The sequence below is a fragment of the Telopea speciosissima genome, chromosome 8 (genome assembly GCF_018873765.1).
Source record: "Telopea speciosissima isolate NSW1024214 ecotype Mountain lineage chromosome 8, Tspe_v1, whole genome shotgun sequence".
Lineage (NCBI taxonomy): Eukaryota > Viridiplantae > Streptophyta > Magnoliopsida > Proteales > Proteaceae > Telopea > Telopea speciosissima.
In genome coordinates, this window is record NC_057923.1 from 61,678,475 (window position 1) to 61,705,508 (window position 27,034).

General features: G+C 40.7%; 1 protein-coding gene across 1 annotated transcript in view; it reads right to left on the reverse strand.

Moving 5' to 3' along the window:
• Nucleotides 1–1,299: 1,299 nt before the first annotated feature.
• LOC122638397 (polyribonucleotide nucleotidyltransferase 2, mitochondrial-like) overlaps nt 1,300–27,034 on the reverse strand; it is a 75,586-nt gene continuing 49,851 nt past the window's right edge. The window contains exons 15-16 of the mRNA XM_043831342.1: nt 11,580–12,320; nt 1,300–1,869 (exon numbers count right to left, since the gene is read on the reverse strand). Coding sequence (XP_043687277.1) covers nt 1,768–1,869; nt 11,580–12,320 — 843 coding nt within the window. The 3' untranslated portion in view covers nt 1,300–1,767. The remainder of the gene's footprint in view (nt 1,870–11,579; nt 12,321–27,034) is intronic.

The window sequence follows — 27,034 nt, forward strand, 5'->3', positions numbered from 1 at the left end:
ACAAAAGTATCATATTTAAGTTTAAAAATTTCACTTCCTTTCCCTTTAATTCCCCTTGCAACCAAACGGAGCCCATATGAAAAAACCTTCCTTGCTTCGACTTCTATTATTGAAGTGGTTAATCAACTTAAGCGAGGTTGTTCTATTATTAATATTCCGAACTCTTGCCTTATATATCATCTCCTTTCCTTCTTTGGACTGTTGGCATTGTGGTCTCATAAGTTTGGCTTACTAAAAGGCTTCAATTTATTAAACCTTTGAAAGGGGAATATTGTAGAATTCCCAATTGATGTTTTCACACTCAAGTGACTGATTACTATGACTCTTTTAAAGTTAGCTCCAAATCATATATTGTGCTCCTCCTGAAACTCCTACAGAGTCCATGGAGTTCCTTTCCAAATCATGAAGCCTCTCCCATGAAGCTCTCTAAAGCTCTTGCAACTGCTACACTGTTGGATTTAGCACGCTAACCACAACACTAAACACATAATTATGAATAGCACACCCATTGAAGCCTGGGTTCATGTGAAGAAAAAAGGAGAGAGAGAAAGGGGGGGGGGGGGGGGAGGAGGTAAATGCCAAAGGGCAAGGCGTGGAAGGGAAGAGAGACGGAGAGGCTACCATCACCATAAGGAACGACTGAAAAAGCCTATTCAACCTTTATCCCCTGCTTTCAACGCATCAAAATTAAGCTTACAAAAGTGTTGAGGGGAAGGTGTCTAGGGAGTCTCCAGAGGCCTATTGGTGAGCTGGTTGAAGCAGAACCTTCAATATATATATATGGCGAGTGTTTGAATGACACCTTTAGAAGTGTATTTAAAACTTGAAACCTTTTAATTGCCCATTCTCTTGTTCTCCAAAGTTATTTAAGACAGGTATAGAAGAAATTTCAAAAATAATTTGAAAGGGACACATTTTTCGAGTACAGGTGTGAAATAACATTATTACCCTCATTGAAAAAAAAAATCTCATGGAAATTATACTCCCGTCTCCGGGAGGGAATTCATGAGAGGCAGGCATTCAGAAGGGATTCAATTAGATGTTATCCCGTAAGGAATTTTCTATCCGGTTCGGACCGGGGTAAACATTCAAGGTTTCGAAGGGTCCTTGGACACTCTCCTAATAAGGAGAGGAAAAGGCAGTGTTCATTGATAAATAAACCACCTCTTCAATACAATAAAATCCTTTTCTTTTCTCTTCATCCGCTCCGCTGTTCTATCCACCGTTCATAGAATCTAAAGGATATTTGAACATGAAATAGAGAAAACAGCAGCCATCATAGACAAATAAATCATTGGAAGCTCCACAAAAACCTAGTCACAATATGCATCAATAAATTGTACTCATCAATATACACCTATTCAAAATGAGCCGTAATTGATTTAACTTATAAAAAATAAATGTACAATGAATTGAAATCACATGACGATCTCAACAAACCCACCCAGAACCCTCAATAGGAACTGAAAATAACAGTGCCACCCAAGCCCGGTCCCGGTCATATCATCTGTGGTGGAACTGGAAATTGCCCCATCAGAAAACTCATCCCCAATAGAAAGCCGGCAAATAAGATTTTGTTCATTTACATTACCTGTCAGGTTTAATTATGACCATGAACAATATTGAGCTTGGCCCAAGTCCTGCAAAATCTCAGATCTTAGAATGCAAAAAAATTGGCATCTTCCTCTGCTGATTGTTGATTTTCTTTCAAGTTTCCAGAAATGGCCATCTACCCAATACCGCTCTGTGATTGGCGATGTCACATTACTAATCTTCCAACACAGACATCACAGGAATTCCTTTGCTAGAGAAACTTGAGCACTCAACGCGCAACTCATCACCAACCTCATAGTCACTCCTGCCATTAGTCTGTATGGTGAAACGAGACAATTGTAAATGCAATTATGAAGCCCACAGACAGAATCTGATTGCAACAGAGTTCATCTAGAATATTATTGAGACTAAATTGTATTTTCCGAACTTATTAGTTAACAAAATAGACTTCGAACCCTGACAAACAGGATCACGGTACTGGTACCTAAACGCAACATGGTGGGAGGACAAGCAAAAAGGCCGAAGCTGACTTGAAAAGTAGAGAGGAAGGACACTGTGTATCTATTATGGCTTCAAAACGAGTAGAATAGCAAAAAAAAATGATCCGATACAACCCAAATAAGGAAAAATTTGGAAGCACTTAGTGGAGCTTAGTATCACTATACTGATAATACATGCATCTCCTCTCCCTTACACATACAAAACTTCCCTAAATAAGGAATCATATCCACAATATACTTGCAGAGTTTAATAAAAAATTTACAGCGACCTCTATGGAATATCCAAATGATGGTTAAAAGCAGCCTTTGCTGCTTAAACTCACAATACTTGATTAGGTAATGCTGTTCAAACCCTGAATTTCCACAGATAGGTTTCAGAAATTGATGGTTATTCATGGCCAACCCTGTAAAGCAAGCCACGGGGATAGGTTACCGGCCATCCTACCCATAGAACGGATACCAGAAGGGGGAAACTGAGATTGGACATCAATCAGGCCCTAAAACTAAGAGAAATGAAAAATGTTATTGGGCGAGTGAGAAGAACAGTGAATACTGTGAAAGTGTATTGTGAGGGGGAGTTTAGTGTATCATGCAATAACGAGATAATGTTGAGTTGTAATTTGCTTTTAATTATTTACTTTAATTGTAAGTAGACTTGGGTTGTAATTAGATTTAGACTCTTAGTAGTTTTCTTACTAAGAGGTAGATTACTTAATATAGTATAAGAAGAGGGCTAGACCACGATAGAACCTATTCTGAATCTATTGTGGTTCTAACTCACTCTCTCCTTTCCTCCATCATATTGTCTTCTTTTTTCTCTTTCTCTCGTAGGTGCTGGTTTACAGGTTTGGTATACTGTCACATGGTATCAGAGCTCCTCTAAATCAGTACCCACCATTGCTTCTCTGTTTTGAAAGACCTTTTTAGGAGCTTTCTCGTTGGTTGCAGCACCCTATGCTGCCGTGCATTCTATGAACTCTAGTTGAGATAAACATGAAAATCTAGGGGTTTTTTTATGGTATATTGCTGGTTTCATCTACCTTCTGCATGCAACTTGCGTGGATCTTCTACAACATGAATCGAGAGTGAAAGCATCAATTAGCATCATGAATCTGAGCACAATACCTGCAGATTTCATCTCTCAATAGTTCTCCAATTGCAGCTCACATGATTTGCAATTTTCTGGTTAATTTTAAATCTGGCGTATGCCCTGTTGTTGGGCAGTTTTGGCAGTAGCAATATTTACTCCTGTAGAGGATCTGACCTAATATTTAAGGGGTTTATAAGCCCCTCTGGTAAAGACTTTCGTTCCTTATTTGAGGCTGATCCAAATCTCAGATGTGGTGTATTTACATATCTCCAAGAAGCCTGCAGTACTCTGTTTTTCTAACTTTTGTGGACAGAATCAAATCTAAAATTATTAGAGATCTGTCCATCAGTTGTGTCTAATATTTTGGGGATTATTTGCCTATCTAAAAGGCCCACTTGACCCTGGTTTGGTGTCAATCTGACACCTTGATAATCTGATTTCTGAAATCACCCATAATTCGGGTTTATGATTTCAGAATTCCATTATATTTCTGCTGCTTCTTATCTTCTTCAACAGATTTGTTCAACATTGTGGTAGTAGTGTGCTTAGTGGGTCGTCTCATATATCTGTCCAGATTTGAAAACCATCAGAAAAAGGTTATCCTAGTTTTTTGTTACCTATTAGTTCTGGTCGAATTTGCTTTTTATTGGAGATGCTGCAGCTGACTGCTATTTAATCTCAATTGTGACTGTCTATTAGTAAGTGGCTGCTGGTCTATTTGTTGATTATATCTGGTATTCTTCTTCTCTAATGGATGATTCAAAACCCCCCCGTGGACTCTATCCATGTCCAAATAACTTTTCTTAAACTCAATGGTGAATCAAATTATTTACTCTGGGCACAGGCTGTTAGAGTTTATATCACTGCTAAGAGGAAAATGAACTATTTGGCTAAGCCACCACCTGGTACGATTTCTGCTGAGTATCAAGAATGGACAACAGAGACTGCCACAATACTTTGTTGGCTGTGTAATAGTATGGAGCCTTCTGTAGCTGCCAATGTGATGTTTAATACCACAGCTAAGGGTGCTTGGGATGACCTCAAAGAAAATTATTCTCAGGATAAGAATATGTCCAGGATATGTGACTTAGATGAAAAGTTCTTCTCTTTTAAGCAGAATGGCAATTTCGTTGGTGACTACTATAGTTCTTTGAGAGGAATATGGGAAGAACTCAATGTGTACCAACTTCTCTATACCGATATTGAAGTCCTTAAATCTCAATGTGCTGAATTCTTAGTCGCTAAATTTTTATCTGAATTAGACTCTGACCTTCAACTAGTGAAAAGCCATATTCTAGCTGGCGAGAAAAAAACATCCATGAATAGGGTATTTTGTCGAATCCAATGTATCGTATCCATAGTTGTCATGGCGTCGCCATATCGACGCCATGGCGGTGCCATGGCGTCATATCGTTGGAGAAGTGGGCATATCGACCACCGATATGGATGATGTAAGAATATCGATCGATATGGCCTCCATGACGACGCCATGGCGCCGCCGTGGACGCCATACCACGACATATGGCCATATCGGGCGACATGGTTGTTTCAAATTATAAAACTTAATTTTTTAACAATAATTTTTTTAACCATTTTTTATTTTAATGTTTTTTCCTTTAACATAAAAAAAATTAAAAAAACATCAAACAGAAAACACTAATACACTATTGATTAATACACAATCACATATTCACATCAACAAATTTTTTTATTTATTTAGATGGGTTGTTTATTAGCTTTATTCACTCAATATAAATTATGTTCTTGTAATTGTTTTTTTGTTTTGTTACTTTTGTAGTCACTTTCATATGAATCATATCTCAACTCTCATGATTTTTCAACTTTATTATCAACAAGACTATTGCTATCAATTATTTGATAATCATGATTTCATATACACTAATGGATATTACACTTTCATGAATTAAACCATAGTAGATTAGTAGTACACTTTCATGTTAATTTTTGATGTTATAGGGTATATATTATAGCATACTAAATGACATTAAAAACAGAGAAAATAAAAAATAAAACATGGTCAATATGATCGCTATGACAACGCCATGGCAGGCGACATGTTGATATATCGACATGACACCCCTCCACCAACTTGGATCGCCGTGACGACGTGACAACTATGATCGTATCTCCCACCTTCACCAAATCTGACTTGACCTCATCTAAGGTTAATTCAGCTCTTGCTTCAAATAGTGGGGGGTCGTAGCCGTGGCCGTGGTACTAGTTTTTCTGGAAGAGGTCACAATTCAAGGGGAGGTTGGGCCATGGGGGTGTTCAAGGCAAAGAACAGCCACTAGATCAAGTTATGCGTCAATATACTCATTGTGGTAAGATGAATCACACTGTTGATACATGTTGGGCGAAGCATGGTAAACTTAAGTGGGCTCAACAACTGTCTGCTATTACTATTACATCTGATCAACATTAAACTATGGCATCATCCTCGGACACCAATCAGGTTTTAACTCTTGAGGTAGTCATTTCATTTCTCCGTTATGCAATGAACTCAATCAATTACTTAAGCATATTCAACAGATTAAGACATTTGCCTCTACATCCACTGCTACCGTCACTCATTTAGGTATAGGCACTTCTTGCCTCTTCTTCCTCATCATCGGTCATTGAGTCTAGTCCCACCTCTCATATGACTGGTAAGTCACATGTATTCTCTTCACTTCAAAAGAGTAATCAATCACCCTTAGAGTTATACTTGTTGATGGCTCGTCTAATCAGGTATCTGCTTCTGGTTGTGTTTCCTTACCTTCTTTTTCAATGTTGAAACTTGTCCTTCATGTTCCCAAATTACTTAAACCTTATCTCTGTTAGTCAATTGACTGAATCCCTTAATTGTTCAGTCACATTTTATCCTACTTGTGTTTTTTCAAGATCTCCAGACAAGGAAGACAATTGGTGGAGGATGTGAGAAAGATGGTTTATATTTACTTCGACGGCGTCGCTCCTTCCTTTGCTTCTACTGCTTCTAGTGTGTCTTCCGTTCTTCAATGGCATTACTAGTTAGGACATCTTTCCAAATGTATGGTTCTCAGTTGCAAGCATATCTCGTGACTTGTGTATGAGGCGTGTGGGCTTGGAAAGCATCATGGTACCTCTTTCCCTTCTCAAGATGCCTCTCAGAGTTCCTCTTTAGTTCATTGTAATGTTTGGGGTCCGTGTCGTGTCAATAGTCAATTTGTTTTTCTATACTTTGTTACCTTTGTTAATGATCACTCTCGAATGACTTGGTTATATCTGTTAAAGGATCAATCAAAATTTGTCTATTTTTAAGCAATTTATAATAAATTAAAGACTCATTTTGGTGTGTCAATAAAGTTGCTTTGGCAATGCTCTTGAGTATGCTCAACGAGAAATATCTAAATTTTGTTATGGTCATGGGATGATATGGTGTGGCTGAGAGGGAAAACCGGCATTTGCTGGAAGTTGCTCGATCTCTTATGTTTCATACGCATCATGTTGCTGTAACTGCATGCCATCTGCTGTCCTTGACAACTTATCTCCCTTTTCTATGGTTTTTCCCAAATTATCTCTGTTTGGTTTTTCATCATGGGTATTTGGTTGTACATGTTTTGTTCACAACCTTCACCCTGGTCTTGACAAATTATCTCCGTGTGCTACCAAGTGTGCGTTCCTTGGGTACACTCGCATTGAAAAAGGCTATCGGTGTTATGATCCTATTATACGTCTTGTCAGTATTGATGTTACCTTTTTTGAAACTACACAATAGATTGATGCAGGGCCATCGGCAGCCCCTGCCAAGCCCAGCCCAAGCCCAGGCCTCCTTGGCCCCCTGACTACGCCTGCAGCCCAGGAGAACCAGACCAAGCCCAGACCTTGCATAGTTTGGCCAGGCCTAGCCTGCATGGGATATTTTTGTAAGGGCCAATGTGGGCCTAACTTTATTTAGTTCTTGCCTTTTTAAATTCCTAGGCAGCATTAAGTGTTTTTCGTTAGGTGTCTTTTCATGTTCCTAGGCAGTTTTAATGTTTTCTTTAATTATTCTTGTTTGTAGTTCCTATGTCTTGGGAACATTTTTCTATTTCTTGGTATTAGTTTCTAGGTCTATGTTTTATTTGCTATGCATTGGATTTTGTTTTCTAGGTGTGGGAATTCCATCTAGCTTGGGAAGTCCAACAGTCTCTTCATGTCAAATGCATGTATCTCAAGAGGATGCTTAGCCTCCGCTTCCCCCATAAATACCAAATCGTGGAGGCTGTTTCAACAGCCAGAATTTGTCAGAAAAAAGAAGAAGAAATCAATCTTTCTTTGAAAATTGAAAGACTATATCCTGTGGATCTCAAGTGGGTTGTGGACTCAGCAAATTACATCCAAAGATGATCTTTTTGGTGGTGACATTGGTGGATCTCCAAGAGTCAGGGTACTAGTGGATCTCTAATTGCCACATACCTATCTATCCATCTCCATCATCATCCATCCTCATCATCACCACCACCAACCTTCATCATTCCTGCCCCTATTCTCTTCCAAATTCGATCTTGGCAAGCAGCCTTTCTTATAGGGTCTGCACCAAATTGGTAACAGAGCTATGTCTAGGCACGAAAATAACCCCCAATCACTTTAAGAAATTTCTGCTACCTTGAAGCAAGTTCTCGAATCCATGCAAACCATGTCAACTCGACTACTAGCCATAGAACAACGGCAACTTCAGCAACAGCTGAACGACGTGCTTGAATCGGTCAGCCATTTGGAAACTAGATTGGTTTGCTTGGAACAAAACCAAGGCATCTCACTCAACATGATGCCACTATCTTTTGCACCGCTGCAGCAGGACACAACTAGTCCTCATGTATCCACCGCAGAAACAACTGAAGAAGAGTCATCCGAAGGTGAGAATGTCCAGACAATGGTTGAGGAAATCAGCCAAACTTGTGAGGCCGAAGCTCAACAAGTCATCGAATCTGCCTCGGTGATTGGTCTTCCCCTTGAGTTGCCTGTCAATGTTGTCCTACACCTTTCACAGGCTGAACCTGAGAGTGATGACATAGTCCCAATAAATGTTTGTGACAGTTGTGGAAGTAAAGCATGGAACGAATTGATTTTTCTTTGTAGCAAGTGCAACCAGGGAGTAGAGCATATTTATTGTAAGCACCCGACTTTTGTTGACACTCTGCCAGAAGATTGGATGTGTAAAAGATGCAAGCCCAGGCTGAGTGAGAACCACATGCTTGTCCTTCTTGAGCTTACTGAAACTCGTGGACGAGTTTCTTTTAAGAAGGCGAGAGTTGTTGCAGGGTCATTGGCAGCTACTGCCAAGCCCAGCCCAGGCCCAGTCAAGCACCCCACAAAGTACCAACTTAGGCCCAAGCCCAGGCCTCCTTGGCCCCCTAACTAAGCCTGCAGCCCAGGAGAACCAGACCAAGCCCAGACCTTGCGTGGTTTGGCCAGGCCAAGCCTGCATGGGATATTTTTGTAAGGGCCAATATGGGTTCAACTTTATTTAGTCCTTGTCTTTTTAAATTCCTAGGCAGCATTAAGTGTTATTAGTTAAGTGTCTTTTCATGTTCCTAGGCAGTTTTAATGTTTTCTTTAATTATTCTTGTTTGTAGTTCCTATATCTTGGGAACATTTTTCTGTTTCTTGATTTTAGTTTCTAGGTCTATGTTTTATTTGCTATGCATTGATTTTTGTTTTCTAGGTGTGGGAATTCCATCTAGCTTGGGAATTCCAACAGTCTCTTCATGTCAAATGCATGTATCTCAAGAGGATGCTTAGTCTCCTCTCGCTGTTTCAGCAGCCAGAATTTGTCAAAAAGAAAAAGAAAATTTTCTTTGAAAGGCTATATCCTATGGATCTGAGGTGGACTCAGCAAATTACATCCAAGGTGGGATCTCCACGAGCCAGGGCACTAGTGGATCTCTAGTTGCCACATACATATCTATCCATCTCCATCATCATCCATCTTCGTCATCACCATCACCAACCTTATCATTCCTGCCCCTATTCTCTAACAAATTCAATCTTGGCAAGCAGCCTTTCTTATAGAGTCTGCACCATAGATTTTTGTTGAGAATCACAAATTGGATACTAATCTTCTTAATCCTCCACCTATTCCTATACCCATTCCTCTTATTGACTCCACCATCACTACTACTACTTCCCCACCTAAGCAATTGTAGGTATTCAAGCGTTGTTCCTAGCCGACTTCAATGGTTCTGGCTGATCCTCCGATACCACCCTCTACTTCATCAAAACCTTTGCCTAGGGATCCTACATCCACTGACTTGCCAGTCGCACTTCGTAAAGGTATTTGAACTTGTACCCAAAAATCTTATATTGCCTATTTTATTTTTAAATTTGCTTCAATTTTTAATCTTCCACCTGTACTCCATAATTTTGCTTTGTCTTTATCTATTGTGTCTATGCCTGCTAAGTACCAGGAAGCATTGTTGCATCCAGGTTGGAAAAACACCATAGAAATAGAGGCCTTATTAGATCGTAAGACATGGTCTCTTACTGACTTATCCACGGGGAAGGAACTTGTGCAGTGTCATTGGGTGTACACTATTAAGTATCTACTAGATGGTTTTGTTGAGCAATTGAAAGCTAGCTTGGTTGCCAAAGGATATACTCAAACGTATGACATCGACTATTTTGAGAACTTCCCTCTAGTGGTTCCTCTTAATATTGTTTGTGTTCTGATATCATTGATTGCTAATCTTGACTAGCCTCTGTTTCAACTTGATATCAAAAAATGCTTTTCTTTATCGTGATATTGAGAAGGAGGTGTATATGGAGCACCTCCTGGGTATGTTGCTCAGAGGGAGAATGCATCAAATGTTTGCTGTCTTCACAAAGCTATTTATAGGTTGAAACAATCCCCTCATGCTTGGTTTGACAAATTTTGCAAGGTAATTGGTGGTTATGGGTTCACGCAGTGCTTCTTTAATCATTCTATATTAGTTCACTGATGTGGGTCCAAGGTGGTTATTCTGGTTGTGTATGAGGATGATATTATTATTTCTAGTAATGACTCTACTGAGATTGGGAATGCTAAAATATTTCTTGGGTATTGAAGTTGTTCGTAGTACAAAGGGAGTCAATCTGTCTTAGAGGAAGTATGTACTTAATCTTCTATCTAAGACTGGGATGTTGGGCTCTAAGCAAGTGGATACTACTATGGATCCTCATCTGAAGCTTGGAGCCCATGATGACAGAATTTGTGGATAAACATCAATATAGGCGATTTGTTGGAAAAATTATTTATCTAACCGTTACTCGACCTGATATTACATTTGGTGTGGGTGTTATCAGTCAGTTCATGGAAACTCCTAAACAAGCCCATTGGGATGCCACTTGTCGCATTTTGAGTTTTAAGGTATCTTAAATGTGACCCTAGGAAAAGTTTTGTTTATCGGTGTTATGGTCATACTGATATTATGGGTTACTCTAATGCTGACTGGGCTGGTGCTGATGGTGATCGTAGATGTACTACTGTGTAGTATATGTTTGTTAGTGGAAATCTAGTTACTTGGACAAGTAAGAAACAAACTATAGTGGCTCGATCGAGTGCAAAGGCTGAATACAAGGCTATGGCATAAACAACAGCTGAAATAATGTGGCCGAAATCTCTCATTCAAGAGTTGGGATTCTCAGTTTCTAAACCTATGGAGATGCATTGAGTTAATCAAGTTGCAATTTATATTGTCAATAATCCAGTTTTCCATTAGAGGACTAAGCATATTGAGGTTGACTCTCATTTTGTGAGAAATGTTGTTATACAAAAACTGATGTCTACTCCATTTGTCAACTCAGGCGATCAACTTGGCGATATGTTTACTAAGGTCTTGTTCAGGCCTACGTTTCTTAGTGGTTGTTCCATGCTGGGTATGGGAAATATATACACTCCAGCTTGAGGGGGAGTATGAAAGTGTACCATGAGGGGGAGTATAACGTATCTAGTGGGATAATGGGATACTGTTGAGGTTGAATTTGCTTTTAGTTATTTACCTTTATTGTAATTAGACTTTGGTAATAATTAGACTAAGACTCTTAGTAGGTTTTCCTACTAAAAGTAGATTACTTAATATAATCTAAGAAGGGGGGTAGACAACAATAGAAACTATTCTGATCTATCAAGGTTCTAGCGCACTCTTCTCCTTTCCTCCATGGTATTGTCTTCTTCTCTTTCTATTGTAGGTGCTGGTTTACAGGTTTGGTATACTGTCACAGAAACCAAATAGCTGCAATGTAGTATTTCAAGTGAAAAATATGAAGGGATAAATAAACCTCCAGTAAGATTTTTCTTAAATGACAAATTGACAAGTCAAAGAGAAACCCTCATGGGGGAAAATACTTCAATATTGGCATGGTGAGACTGATTAACAGTAGGTACCAGAAATAAGGAGATCTGAACAAAAAAAAGTCAAGACGTTGTTGCATACCTCAAATCGATACATCCCACGAAGTCCACCACCCAACTCGAGGACTAACCCATGTGTACGTATCTGGTAAACCTTGGCAGTCAATTGGTCTCCAATCTTCAATGTTTTTGCATTAATACCAGCTGCACCTACAGCATTTTTAACATTTTTAACATTCATAGCCTCTTCTGCAGGTGTATGTGCAGACTTGTACCCATCCTCACTTTCATCTTTTCTTCCAACAATTGAACCAAACTCATTTTCTCTCTGTTGTTGTGTGATAGACTGTGAATCAATAACATTTTTATGTGATGAGAGGTCAATACTAGACAAAGGCAAATTGTGGCCTTCTCCATTTCTACGAGATGGAAATGGTTTAGAAGATTTATTCCCATTTTTCTTTGCATCTTTCTGACCAAAACATGTAGTTCTATCCTCTTCATCACACTCGGCAACACTTCGAATAAGGATTGATGGTTGTGAAGAAGTGAAAGAAGTTTCACCACTGTCATCTTTGCTGATTGAAAATTCTTCCAGGTTGGAGTAAGGATTTTCTTGGCAGTTAGACACATCCTCGACAGATGCACAATCATTACATGGTTGTTTCATAGAATTAAAACATCCTTCAGCCGGATTCTTCATGGATCCAGGACGAGGTACAGTTGCTTTAAGAGAGAGTTTGATATTACCCCGTACATCCTGCCCAATGCACATTAGTGAAAGCTGTTGGCCTACAGATACTACATCAGAAACTCGAGAGACCTGCAGAAAGACAAATGGTTAAGATTTGTAATGAATAGCCTGGGACCATGGGAGGGGAAAATTTATTGTGAAAAGTATGCTAATGTGTCAACAGAAAGACCCTGCTAATAAGAATTTTCTGAAATTCACCAAGTAAAATAAATGCACAAGAAGCACTAAAAGATCTGCAGAATCTACATTGACAGAATATTAGTTTTTTGATAAATCAAAATCTGTAACAGAAAAATCCAAATTGTTTGCACATCGAAATTTCAGCGAAATATTTCGGTTTTTACAAGGGTCGAAATGAAATGACTAACGAAACTTACATGTGAAATTTTCCAAAAATTTACTAAAATATTTCGGTTTCAGTAGAGGGTTGAAATCCCACCGATATTTGAAAATTTTAACCTTGGATACATACATGCACATTTCACAAGGAAGCAAATATCATATTTTCTAGCAGTCTGAAACCTGGTCCATTTACCCATTTATTTCAAGTACCAGCTGGCAGGTCACTGGGTAGACGCATGTGCCAACTGCTGGCTCCTAACAATTTTGCTTTAAAAGCAAACAACCTGCAAATATTTAGATCTATATATTAAATAACATCATGTTTACCAAAACCTAAGCTGGACTATAGTGGTTTGGTGTTTAATTGCCAGTAGTCAAGGTTCAAACACAAATATAATCCATGTAGATCCTATATGTGTGTCACTAATGGTTCAAATGTGTGGTTAGAACTTAGAAGTTTAAACTCAAAATCGAACAAGTACTTCACAGATAAATAGTTGTGAGGGGAAAATGGGATAGGGGTATTTTCATGACAAGTTCACAAGCCATGCCAACCCTCTGCTGTCAGAACACTGTTATCATTTATAGATATAGTTCATGTAGATGTGCTCAACTCATGGTCCATCAAATTCAATTAGGGTCTCAATTTATATGCCAAGGAAGTTCAATTTCTGAAATTTGATTGTTGATCAGCCAAAGGGGACTCTAAACTACAAATGTATGGTCCAAATACCAGACAACCATAGCTTATGTATGGCTTCTTCAACAAAAATGTTCCACCTTCCTCGATGTTGAGGTACAAATAAATAGTTAGGCCAACAGAAACAGCACATAGATAAGGGAGAAAAGAGGGGGAGTTAAGACCATGTTATAAAAGAAATAATCTTAGTTAACCATTTACTATACAGAGATTAAATTTCTCTTGAATTGGACTGTTGGGAATTAGACCAGTTTTAATGACAGATTTAACAGCAGATGAGTATATCTTTAGCACACAGTGTATCAGAATCTCATCAAATACACAAATGCATCTCCTCCTTCCGTGTTTATGCTCTGTATCCAGGAAGACATCTTGAATCAGCACCATAATTGGAAAACCAGGTTTTGACACAGGCGAGTCACCCAAGTCAAATAAATACAAAACCTGGTTAAGATTCACGGTGACTCGGTTACGGTAAAAAATAACCAAACTCGGTCAAATATTGTTCGTGTCAATAGAGACTCAATTATTTTAACCAAGTCACGGGAAAATCGGCGAGTCTTGTCACTTCTCTCCTCCTTTCCTGTGTCATTGTTTGAGACACTAGTGAGGCAGTCTCAGAAGCCTTGGCCTCCTTCAACAGTGTCCTTTAGGGCTGCAACAGGGTTGGGTTGGGCCGGGCTTTTTAAAACCCTAGCCCAACCCTAAGTGCCCTTAGCTGGGGCCAGGCCCGCCCTGACCCTGATTTAGGGCCTAAATACCTTGACCCTAACGGGCCAAGAGCAGCCCAAGCCCGCCCTGATTGGCCCTGGCCCTGCAATAATTAAATTAAAATTACAAGACAAAGGATGAGAGAGAGGAGGCTTGAACCCAAGACCTTTTGGTACCTACTGGATTTTACACAATTCAAACTGCCAAGTGCACTAAGTACTTGATATACATATAATACCTTTTATTTTTCAATAAATAAAGAAATTTCTTCAGGGCCAAAATCAGGGTCGGGCTGACCCGAGGTCTCAACCCTGACCCGACCCGACCCTGACTCAGGGCCAGCAATTTCTGGCCCTAACCCGTCCTCAGGGTCAGAAATCTTAGCCCAGGCCCTGTTTGGGCTCAGGGCGGGTTCGGGCCGACAGGGCCAGACTTGCAGCCCTAGTGTCCTTCATCCTCCAAGGATGGACGCATGAAGAAGCCTCATAACGGAAATCACAAATGGAAGCAAATTCAGACTTCAGAGATACCGCCATAGTTGTCACGGCGGTTAGGCGACCCAAGGCGGTGGAGAGGGCCAAAGTTTAAGGTGACACCAACTAGGCGCCCAAGTCGACCAAGGCGCCGCCTTGACAACTATGCATACCACGCTCATGGGCTTCGAACTCTAAATCACAAGCATTTGGATTTTGGAGCCGATCTAGGGTTTATTGTTCCCTAAAATACAGAACGATTGTAAGGTTCCATGAATCGGACAGTGGAATCAAGGCAGGATTGATGTTTCTCATTTGGTACTGTTAGCGAGAATTGTATGACTCTCGGTATTAGTGTCTAGCGCTAATACCAAGATGAGAGTAGTGAAGAGGGTAGTTTAGGAAGCTTTCTTTTTTTTTATTTTTAAGTTATTTCCCTGTTTTGCCCTTGTGACTATTATTTAATGAAGGAAAGAGGGAGATCACGACAGAACTGTAACTCCCAATTCTGCACATCGTCTCTCTTCCTTTCTCTCTCGATTTCTCGGGTTTTTCTTCTTCTTTTCTCACATTAATTAACATGGTATCAGAGCTATAGGCACTGTTACAGCTTCTTGAGGTTCTCTTCTTCCCCTTTCTTAAATCCTACAAGTGGAATTGAAGAGTTCTTGCATATTCGAAGACTTGCGTCTTCACCAAGTTTCTGGTTGAAGGGGTGCAGCACCCTATGCTGTGTTTTGAGGCTGTTTAGAGGCTAATTCATGTCTTAAATTAAGAACTAGGTCTCCTTTTATGTTTGTGGATGGTTGATGGAGTGAAGATTGCATTGGATGTTGAAGAACAAAAATCGGCAACAGTGTCAAGGTTTTGAAATCGATTTTTCAAGGTGAGAGAAATCAATTTTGAATTGGTTTGTTGGACCCTTTTTTTTTTTATTGATTGGAATTGTTGGGAGTATGCTGTCCCTCTTTGGAAGATACTGTGGTAGCAGAATACCTTTTTTCTTGAGATCGATTTTGTCACGGTTTCTGTCAAATCGATTTTTTGGCAGGGTTTTGAAGATTGACTTTTCAGCATATTTTTCACACCTTTTTTTTTTTGTTGCAATTTCATTCCATCTATTGGGCTGTGAACTATGGGTGATAATTCGAAGGCTGTGATGACCGAGGTTTTCTCTTCCTCCTCCAATCATATCACTGAAAAGAAATTGGAGGGGATCACCAACTTTCAACAATGGAAGAAAATTGTTAAGTTGGTATTGACGGGACGTGATCAGCAGGATCACCTGTTTAGTCTTAAACCTGCTGATGATCCATTATGGGATACAATTGATGCTCAAATCTTGGGACAAATGCGCACCAAATTGTCGATTTGGTGACACATATTGATACGGTTAAGGAACTGTGGGAGTATCTTAATGTTTTGTATTTTAGGACAAAACAATCTTTCTCGCATTTATGACTGGTCCCAAGAGTTCTATAGGGCTGATAGAAAGGGTCGCCCTTTGATCCAATATTTTGCTGATTTTAAGAGGATGTATGGGGAGCTAAATTCCTTACTTCCTATTACTTCTAATGTGGAACAAATGCAAAGTCAGCGGGAGCAGCTTGCTGTCATGGGATTTTTAGGAGGACTTGGGAAGGAGTTTGATACAGTCCATTCCCAAATTCTTGGTGGTAACAAGGTAGCCACATTGTTTGAAACTTTTTCCAGAGTTCTACGTGTCTCTCGTGAAAGCACGACTGCTATTGACACTTCGGCATTGGCCTCTTTTCCACCCAACCGTGGGCCCAATGGTGGGGCTGGTAGTGGTGGTGGTAATGGGGCTGGTTAATGTAATCCTAGGTAGGAGTAGTTCCACTAGGAGCCAGGGTAATGAGGTCACACACAAGGGCTGGCCGATTGGGTTATGGTTTACTAATTTAGGGCAAAACTAGGGTTAGGGTTGGACAATGGCAATGGGGTATATGGGGTTTTATTATGCAGGTCTAGGGTGCTTTTGTGGCATATAAATAATAGGGTTCGGGAAGGTTTTAAAATTCTGCAATTCTGGACAGAATAGAGTTGCAGGTTTTGGGTTTAATGTAGTGGAGGAATGGAGGGGATAGAGTGGGAATTATGGGCTGGGTTTAGGATCGAGTGTAGGGAGAAGTGTAGGGGTTGTGTGCTGGAAGTGTGGTCGAAATTGATGGTCAGATCTGTAGTTATGACTTATGAGGGAGTCCTAATTAAGGTAGGAGTTGCAGGTTTAATGGAGATTAGGGTTCGATGGATAGAAGGGGGGGTGTGACTTAGGTCTAATGAAAGGGGAATGGTTGGGTAGAAGAAGGTTTAAAAACAAAGTGCAGGTTCAAACTTACTGAATTGCAGAAACAATGGCAGCAGCTTGATATCTTGAAGAGACCTCCCGATCTTCACGATGCAAGGAGTCGCAGGAGTCCACCCACCCTATACCACCTTGAGATCCACAAGGATATACACTCACAAGGAGCACAAGGACTTAGGCTTTCTTCAATGAACCCCTTTTGGAGCAGCTCTCCAACTTGTGTAGTAAGCTCTTCATGCTCTGTAGGACTCATCCTGTAGGTGGGCAGATTTGGTAACATGGCACCAGGTACCAAATCGATGGCATGTTGAATGTCTCTCAGTGGGGGCAGCTCGTTGGGCAGTTTTTCTGGCACCACATCTGAGAAATCCTGTAATAAATCCTTGATGGGCTGTGTAAGCTGCACTTCTGATTGGGCAGCAGCCTCCTGAGTCACCACGGCAAGAACCAAGCCTGAATCATGGCTGGTTTGTTCAAACTCTCTTTGTGGGACTGCTACCAAGTGATCTCCAGATTCTATTCCCTTCTGATTGGTGCGCATGGTATGGCGTTTACGTATCTCTTCAGGCAAATTAAGGGGGTACCAAGTAATCTGCTTTCCTTTATGTTGAAACACACCCTGGTTTTTTCTTCCAAGGAGAGCAACATCGTTGTCGTATAGCCATGGTCTTCCCAATAGAACATCAGTCATTCTCATCGGGATGATGTCACACCAAATCTCCTCTGAGTAATGTTGTGCCTGTAAGGGAACATAGCATCTCTTGTTCACATCTAGTTTATTTCCATTCAGTAAGGAGACTTTGTATGGCATTGGTCGTTTTTCAAACTTCAGGTTTGCCTTCTTCACAATGTCTTCAGAAACAACATTAACACAGCTGCCACTATCAACAATTATCTGGGCAATGCATTCTCCCGCTTGCATGCGAGTATAGAAGATGCAACTACGTCGCCAATCTTTACCCTTAGTTTCAGCACTCAATATACGTGCCACCACATGAATACCTCGGGTATCTTCAAATTCATCACTCAGGTCATCAAAGTAAGCAGTCCCATCATCATCATCAACAGGGGGGTAATGCATAAATACCCTGTTCATCAATATCATCCGGGTTTTCTTCTTCCCTCTCAGCTACATGAATCGGCCTATGCTTTTATGGGCAATCCTTAGCATAATGCCCCTTTTCATTGCAGTGATAGCATGTGTGTGGGTCACTGTTGGTCATTGGGGCTTTGCCCTTATTGTCTACACGAGAAGAGCTGCCAGTAGAGTAGGCTGTCCATGTAGAACAAGCAGTGATGTTGTTACCTCTATTGTAACCATTAGTTGGTCTAGATGCTGAAAAAGATTTCCTGGTGTCGACAGCAGTGGAGCCAAACCTTCTATTGGTCTTCAATAGGTCTTCAGCCTTCAAGGCTTTCTCAAAGTAGTCCTTGATATCTAGAACATCAACAACTCCAATAGCCCTAATAACATCTGATCTCAATCCCAGCCAAAATCGAGACAACATCTGAGTAGCACTTTCTCGGGTATCAGTACGAAAAGAAAGAGAATCGAACTTCTACATATACTCGGATACAGTCATAGTTCCTTGCCGTAGGGAGTTGAGTTGATCTTGCATCTGAGCTCTGTAATGTTTGGCCAAATATTTCTCCTTCAGGTCATACCTCATGTCCTCCCAATTAGTAGGTGCATTACCTTCGCGGTCCATGTCTCTCTTTGTCTTTCGCCACCATTCTCGGGCAGGGCCAATCAACTTGGTATGTGCCAGTCTCATCTTTCGATCTTCAGGCAAGTCATACCAGTCAAAATAATCATCCAGGGCAGCAAGCCAGCCATAGAACACCTGAGGATCACCATGCCCATTATACTCCAACTCAAGTTTGACCTTCTGCATATCGTAGTTCTTATTAGTAGCTTCCTCTCCACTGAAGTAGGATCTCATGTATTCCTCAAAATTAGGTCTTCGAGGGTCTTCTCTAGTTCTGTCCCTATCCTCTCTGTAGTCATCTTTGTCAGGTCTACGTCGATCCTTGTAATCTCTGTCATGTCTGGAATGATCTTTGTGGTCCCTGTGACATCTGAGATGATCTCTATGATGTTCATCCCTTCCCAGATTTCCATGTACCTCAGAGTGAACTTGTAATCTGTCCTCCTCTACATATAGAGGGTTGCTTACAAGAGGCACAGCTTGCCTTTGTTCCATTACCAACATTCGATCAGCAAGAGCTTGCTGTTCTGTTGAAATTTTCTGTAACATAGTCATAATTGTAGCAAGGGAATCGAGTGGGGGGCTGTGTGGGGTCCACAGCAAGGATGCCATGTTCAGCCATGGCTCTGATACCACTTAATGTAGTTCTAGGTAGGAGTAGTCCCACTAGGAGCCAGGGTAATGAGGACACACACAAGGGCTGGCCGATTGGGTTAGGGTTTACTAATTTAGGGCAAAACTAGGGTTAGGGTTGGACAATGGCAATGGGGTTTATGGGGTTTTAATTTGCAGGTCTAGGGTGCTTTTGTGGCATATAAATAATAGGGTTCGGGAAGGTTTTAAAATTCTGCAATTCTGGACAGAATAGAGTTGCAGGTTTTGGGTTTAATGGAGTGGAGGAATGGAGGGGATAGAGTGGGAATTATGGGCTGGGTTTAGGATCGAGTGTAGGGAGAAGTGTGGGGGTTGTGTGCTGGGAGTGTGGTTCAAAATTGATGGTCAGATCTGTAGTTATGAGGGAGTCCTAGTTAAGGTAGGAGTTGCAGGTTTAATGGAGATTAGGGTTTGATGGATGGAAGGGGGGGTGTGAATTAGGTCTAATGAAAGGGGAATGGTTGGGTAGAAGAAGGTTTAAAAACAAATTGCAGGTTCAAACTTACTGAATTGCAGAAACAATGGTAGCAGCTTTGATATCTTGAAGAGACCTCCCGATCTTCACGATGCAAGGAGTCACAGGAGTCCACCCACCCTGTACCAACTTGAGATCCACAAGGATATACACTCACAAGGAGCAGCAGCAATAGCAGCAAGGCTAAGAAGCATAAAATTTTAATAATGAACTGTGGGGGAGCCTCCCACGAATTGTTGTATTGATAATAGGGGTTGATCCATCAATCAGCCAATCAGTCCTATTCAGAGTAGGAGTTGTAGTCCTAGCTCTGAGTCCTAATTACAAGATGATCAGATCTTATAATCTGATTTAAAAAAAAAAATCCTCCTTTAGAAATCGTGGAGGGGGGAAATAAAACAATAGCTAATTAAAAAGGTCAAATGACCATTATACCCATAACTAAAGTACTGAAAAAAAGGCTCCAACGAAAAACACAGCAGCAACCATATCATGGATTCTTCTTCTTCCTAGTGATTGGTCCTGCATCACTGGTCCTAGCAAACTGCCTACTTTGGGTACTCAAGGTACTTCTGATGGTTCGGGTTTGGTGAAGACATGTCACCATTGTGGTTGTCCAGGACATATCCAACGTTTTTGTTGGAAAGTTCATGACAAACCATCTCACCAACAGTTTGCCAATTCTGCTATTACTATTGAGTCTACTGTTTCTATATCTCCACAGCCTGAGGGTAAGACCGTGAAGATGTCTGATGAGGAGTATGCCCGTTTTACCCAGTTCCAGATTTCTCAATCAGCCTAGCCTCCAACCGCCACCTTTGTCGAGACAGGTAATGGCACTACATGTATTTCGACTGCTACCTCTCGTCCCTGGATCATTGATTCAGGGGCTTCGAATCACATGACTGGTGTTTCAGGTATACTTTCCTCTTTTCAAAAGTCTTCATCTAGTGTTACTTTAGTTGATGGTTCCTTAGCTAAAGTGACTAGTACTAGTACTACTCATGTTACATCTTCTTTGTCTTTGACTTCAGTTCTCTTTTTGCCTAATTTCCCTTTCAATCTTTTATCTATTAATCGGTTTACCAAAACCTATATTGTTTTGTAGCCTTTTTTTTTTTCTGATTCTTGGGTCTTTCAGGATCTTACAACGACGAAGATGCTTGGTAGAGGTCGTGAGTCGGGGGGCTTTATATACTTGAGGACACTTCATCTATGGCGTGTACTAGTGTGGCGTCTCCCCACTAGATTCATTGTCGTTTGGGTCATCCTTTGTTGGAGAGTTTGAAGCTTCTTGATAGACGTTTTTTGTCACTTTCTAGTTTAAATTGTGAGTCTTGTCAGTTTGGGAAACTTAATCGTGTGAGTTATCCTCCTAGAGTCAACGGTCTGACCAACCTTTTTCTTTAATTCATTCAGATGTATGGGGTTCGTGTCCTATCATTTCTAAGTTGGGTTTTCGTTACTTTGTAACCTTTGTTGATGACTATTCCAGGGTTACTTGGCTTTATTTAATGAAAGATCGTTCTAAGTTATTTTCTATCTTTTGTGCTTTTGTGAATGAGGTAAATAATCAATTTCAGACTCCTTTGCGTATTCTTCGTAGTGATAATGGTAAGGAGTATTTTCCTGCCCCTTTTTCTGAATTTATGGTTCAACAAGGTATTATTCATCAATCCTCTTGTGCTTACACCCCACAACAAAATGGTGTGGCCAAGAGGAAGAATAGGCATTTAAGGGAAGTTACTCGTTCTCTTTTATTTGAGATGAAAGAGACTAAATCCTTTTGAGCAGATGTTGTTTTAACCTCATGTTACCTCATTAATCGCATGCCTTCCTTTGTTTTACGTGGTGGTATTCCCTTTTCTTTGTTGTTTCCTTCTATGCCATTGTTTGTTTTATTTGATAGTGTTTGTTTTATTCGTGATCATTGTCTTGGTGTTTCCAAGTTGGATCCTAAAGCTCTCTAGTGTATGTTTGTTGGTTATTCTTGCACCCAAAAGGGTTATCGATGTTATTCTTTTGAGTTACAAAAATATTTTGTTACTGCTGATGTTTCCTTCTTTGAATTCACCCCTTATGATGGTTCATCTTTTACTGTATCTGAGTTGGATGATGATCTTCCTGTTTCCATTGTTCAATCTATTGTTAACCATGTTCCGCAGGCTGCCTCATCACCGGCACCTCCACCTATTGTGATTCAACGTCACTACAGAAAATATGGGCTTCCCCCGTTCCCGCGGCTTTTGCTCCGTCTACTTCTTTGCTAACAGATCCTACAATAGGTACTACTTCTCCTTTGGAACCTCCTTCTGATCTTGATATTCCTATTGCTCATCGCAAGGGGGTTTGGAGTTGTACCCAACACCCCCATTTCTAACTTTGTGTCCTACGCTGGTCTGTCTTCCACCTTCCATTCATGTTCAAATACTGTTGAGAATCATCCTATTCCTAAGTCTGTTGCAGAGGCATTATCTCATCCTGGTTGGAGGGCTGCTATGAACGAGGACTTGTTGGCGTTGGAAGAGAATCAGACTTGGGATCTTGTTCCCTTACCCTCAGGTAAATCTGCAATTGGTTGTCGTTGGGTGTATGTGGTGAAAGTGAACCCTGATGGGTCCTTGGCTCGTTTGAAGGCACGTCTTGTGGCAAAAGGCTATGCCCAGGTATATGGTGTAGATTACCTGGATACTTTTTCTCTTGTGGTGAAGCTTACTTTTGTCCGTATTTTGATTTCCCTTGCTGCTACTTATCATTGGCCTTTGTATCAGCTAGATGTTAAGAATGCATTTTTGCATGGGAATTTGCATGAAGAGGTTTATATGGAGTAACCTCCTAGGTTTGTTGCTTTGGGGGAATCTAGTTTGGTTTGTAAACTCGAGAAGTCATTGTATGGACCAAAACAGTCCCCTCAGGCTTGGTTTGGCCGGTTCATTGAAAGTTGTGTTAGAGTTTGGGCTGACACGGTGTGGTAGTGATCATTCTGTATTTTTCTGCCGATCTAATGCAGGAAAGATATTCCTTGTTGTTTATGTTGGTGATATAGTTATTACAGGAGATGATATTTCTGGCATTGAGAATTTGAAGGTATATTTGCAGCAGCAGTTTCAGACCAAAGATCTAGGAAAGTTGAAGTATTTCTTGGGTGTGGAGGTGGCTCAATCAAAGAAAGGGATTTCACTTTCGCAGCGCAAGTATGTTCTGGATCTTCTTTTAGAGACAAGGATGTTGGGTTCTAAACTTTTAGATACTCCTATGGATCCCAATGTAAAGCTTATGGCTGATGATGGTGATGTTTTGGGTGATCCTAAGAAATGTCAAAGGTCAGTTGGCAAATTGAATTATCTAACAGTGACTCGGCCTGACATTGCCTTTTCTGTTAGTGTTGTGAGCAAATTTTTGTTTGCTCCTCGAACATCTCATTGGGAGGCAATTGTGCGTATCTTGCGATATCTAAAAAAGGCTCATGGACGTGGTCTTCTCTATAGTGATCATGGCCATGGACGGATAGAGGGTTTTTCAAATGCTGATTGGGTAGGGTCTCCGATTGGCAGGACGTCAACCACAGGTTATTGTACATTTGTTGGAGGAAATCTGCTCTCTAGGAAGAGCAAGAAAAAGACAGCAGTTGCTCGTTCCAGTGCAGAGTCAGAGTATAGGGCCATGGCGCATGCTACCTGTGAACTAATGTGGGTGAAACAATTATTGGCTGAGCTTGGATTTATTGATGAGTCTCCAATGCAACTGTGGTGTGATAACCAAGCTGCTGTCCATATAGCTTCAAATTCGGTGTTTCATGAAAGAACGAAACACATTGAGGTGGATTGTCGTTTTGTTCAAGAAAAGCAGCAACAGGGACTTATTTCTCATTGTCATGTTCGTACAAGAGAACTTGCTGATATATTTACAAAGTCTTTGGGGAGTGTTAGAGTGGAATACATTTGTAACAAGCTGGGCATGATCAACATCTATGCTCCAGCTTGAGGGGGAGTGTTAGCGAGAATGTATGACTCGGTATTAGTGCCTAGCGCTAATACCGAGATGAGAGTAGTGAGGAGGATAGTTTAGGAAGCTTTCTTTATTTTATTTTTAAGTTATTTCCCGGTTTTGCCCTTGTGACTATTATATAATGAAGAAAAGAGGGAGATCACGACAGAACTGTGACTCCCTATTCTGCACATCGTCTCTCTTCCTTTCTCTCTCGATTTCTCAGTTTTTTCTTCTTCTTTTCTTACATTAATTAACAGGTACAAAGGTGGGATCGAAATCAAAATCGATGAAGATGCAAGGCTATACATGGGTGGGAAGGTGTGATGCAGATCCAAGCATCCGCAAGAAGCAGCAGCCCTAAGATTAGGGCCTAGTGTTTGGAGCCTTAGTATAAGGTGGGATCGAAATCAAAATCGATGAAGATGCAAGGCTATACATGGGTGGGAAGGTGTGATGCAGATCCAAGCATCCGCAAGAAGCAGCAGCCCTAAGATTAGAGCCTAGTGTTTGGAGCCTTAGTATATTTTCATACTTAGTTTATTTCAGCTTTAGTTATTTCCCATAGTTTTTTTCAGTTTAATTGTAAACTTAAATTGAACCGGTTCAGACCATGGTTCAATTTAAGTGAATTAATCCTATTGGTTGTTAGGTTTTTTATTTCCTACTGGTAGATAGGGAATCTTTTAAGTTTTAGCTTTTAATTAAAGTGTCCCACCCCTTCCACGATTTTAGCAGGGGAATAATTCATATTTGTAATAGGATTGGGCCCTGGGCCATATTATAAAATAATAAAATCGTGGGAGGCTACCCCACAGTTCAGATTTCAGAAAATTAAACTTGTCTGTTTGCTGGCATTGTTGCTGCTGCTTTGCTCCTTTGAGAGTGTGCCTTGTGAGTAATATCAAGGTGAAGGGACTGGTGGATCTCCAGTTGACTCCTTGCATCTTGTAGATCGGGAGAAGCCATCTTCATTCTTCAAAGCTGCTGCCACTGAAGATTCAGTTTTCAAGTGAGTAGTTTATTAATTCAGCATTTACCCTTCTTATTCTAATCTTCCAACCTAAGCCTATCAACTCCCATTATCATCCCCAACCAAATTCAATTAAATTTCAACCACAGCCCCCTCTCACCTCCTTCTCCATTCGACCTTAGTTGCAGGCCCTTCCTAGCACCTAAACCCTAATTCCCCCTCGTCCCCATTTAAACCCAACACCCTAAAAATCTGTCTAGACCTATCCAGCCATTCATACCCATCCATATTACAACCGAACCCTCTCTTCACTGCCCTTAGCACTCAACCTAAGCCCTAGCCCAAACTCTCACTCTAAACGCTAAAACCCATCACTCCCATCTTTCCCAAAACCCGAAACCCTAATTTTCTACATTCTAATTTTTCACTCAAACCTCATCAAACCTATTTCATTAGACTCCTAAAAACCTGCCTATCATTGTCATATAAGATTTAACCCCATTACCCTAACCCTAACCCTAACCCTAGAATTTGACCTAAATCATCAAATCTGCCCAATCAGCCAGCAGGTCCTAGTTTGCTTGGCTCCTAGTAGGTCTCCCACCTATCTAGGACTACATTAAGGTGAGGAGAGGAACAGAGGCGTGACATGTGGTCAATTCAATGCTTTTGATTCTATCACATCATCGACCACTGATGTCTTCTGCAAAATATCCTCTTCCTTTGTTTTAGGGTTTGTTTGCCTTGCTCTGACTGTGTTTTTAAATTGATTTGGTTGATATAAGTTGCTTGGTGTTCTTTTGTTAGGGCTTTGTGAAGGGAACTTAGGGAAGCATCAGGGAGACAAAATAACTTACACTTTCGAGGACAATGGATTATATGCAACGATGATGGAGACAGAAATGAGAAAGTAAGAAGTTAGAAGGAGGGAGGTAGATTTACCATGCTATCCTCATATGAATGACTGACTTGTTTTGAGGGTAGCAAAAGTGCCAAAAAAAACATGACTGGTTTTCCAACTATGATCGACACAGCCAACACTTGCAAGCTACAACAAAAATCAGACAGACACTTATCTAAAAGAATAAGATTCAAAGCAAGGTGTCAAGTGTTGGTATCGATCAGTGTATCAGAAGGTTGGTTTTAAGACATGTATTGGAGAGACGCAAGATATGCAAAATACGCTAAAGATACACATGGATATCCATAGGATACATGCAAAATTATATTCGGAAGCATAATACACCATAAAAAGGCAGTACTTGGAACGAACCATAGGATGGTAGGTGGTCAGACCCAATATCCGCTACATGGAAGATCAATTGGGGCCCAAATTTTGTATACAAGTATGCTCCATGATACTAGATTACCTTTCAATTCTAAACTCAATCAGAGTTCGCCATGTGGCAGTATAAAGCTTTGAGGATACATTACATTTTAAAAAAATAAGTGGAAGGCTAGAAACACAAGGGAAAGATGCCAATACATGGGTGTTAAGTGATCGAGTTTAACCATGAAAATTGACATGTAACCAATATAACCCATGCCCTTCCTATCAATGGGTTGAACTTGCCAAATCATCCTTCTATGTGGCACCTTAGGTGGTTCGTGCATGGGCACTTCCATGGATGGACCGACCACAAGAACCTTTCCCTATATATAAAAGACGAAAGGAGAGGGGGGGAGTAGCCATCTCCACTGCTGCCATTGTCATCACCGCTGCTGCCACGTAAGTTCCTTCTTCTTTTTTAGGGGGGGGGGTTAACATGGGTACGTCTTCTCCTCCGGTCTTGTCCTCGCTGCTGCAGCCATTGTTGTCGTCTCTGCCACCAGATGAATTCCTTCTTCATCTTCTCCTGCTGCTGCTGGAGGGTGGCGGGAGCTGGGGTGGGGCAGGGGAAGGGACCGGGGGCATAGCTACTGCTGCTTGTATCGCCATCTCAACCATGTACTGGGTCCTAACGGCCTGCAAGAGTTGATACGGCTTGATACATAACATTCCTTTTGGTGTACTGTATCAGGTGTGTGGTATCAACAACCCAGTTTCCAATACGTATCAGACCGATACGTATCGATACTTAATTCCTTGATTCAATGAAGTACTTTTCTCCTTAATCTGTGTACAAGTTCAAAGAAGTACCCTTCTCTTTACTAAATATGCATAAAATATTACTTTACAAGCTCATCTAATTCTTCCACTAAATATGCGGGTGGCATGGTAGTGTCCCTCATACCACTGACACAGAAATAGAAAATCACATAAAATCAACCATGTACAGAAGAGAAACTGCATAAGGAGTTGGTAGAAAATGCATACAAGCAATTTGCTAGATCTAATTACAACCAATGGCCCCTGATATTTGTGACAATTAGTCAACATATTGAACTGCCAAAACTAAGGATAAATTCTTACATGGGTCCTACTAATTTAGA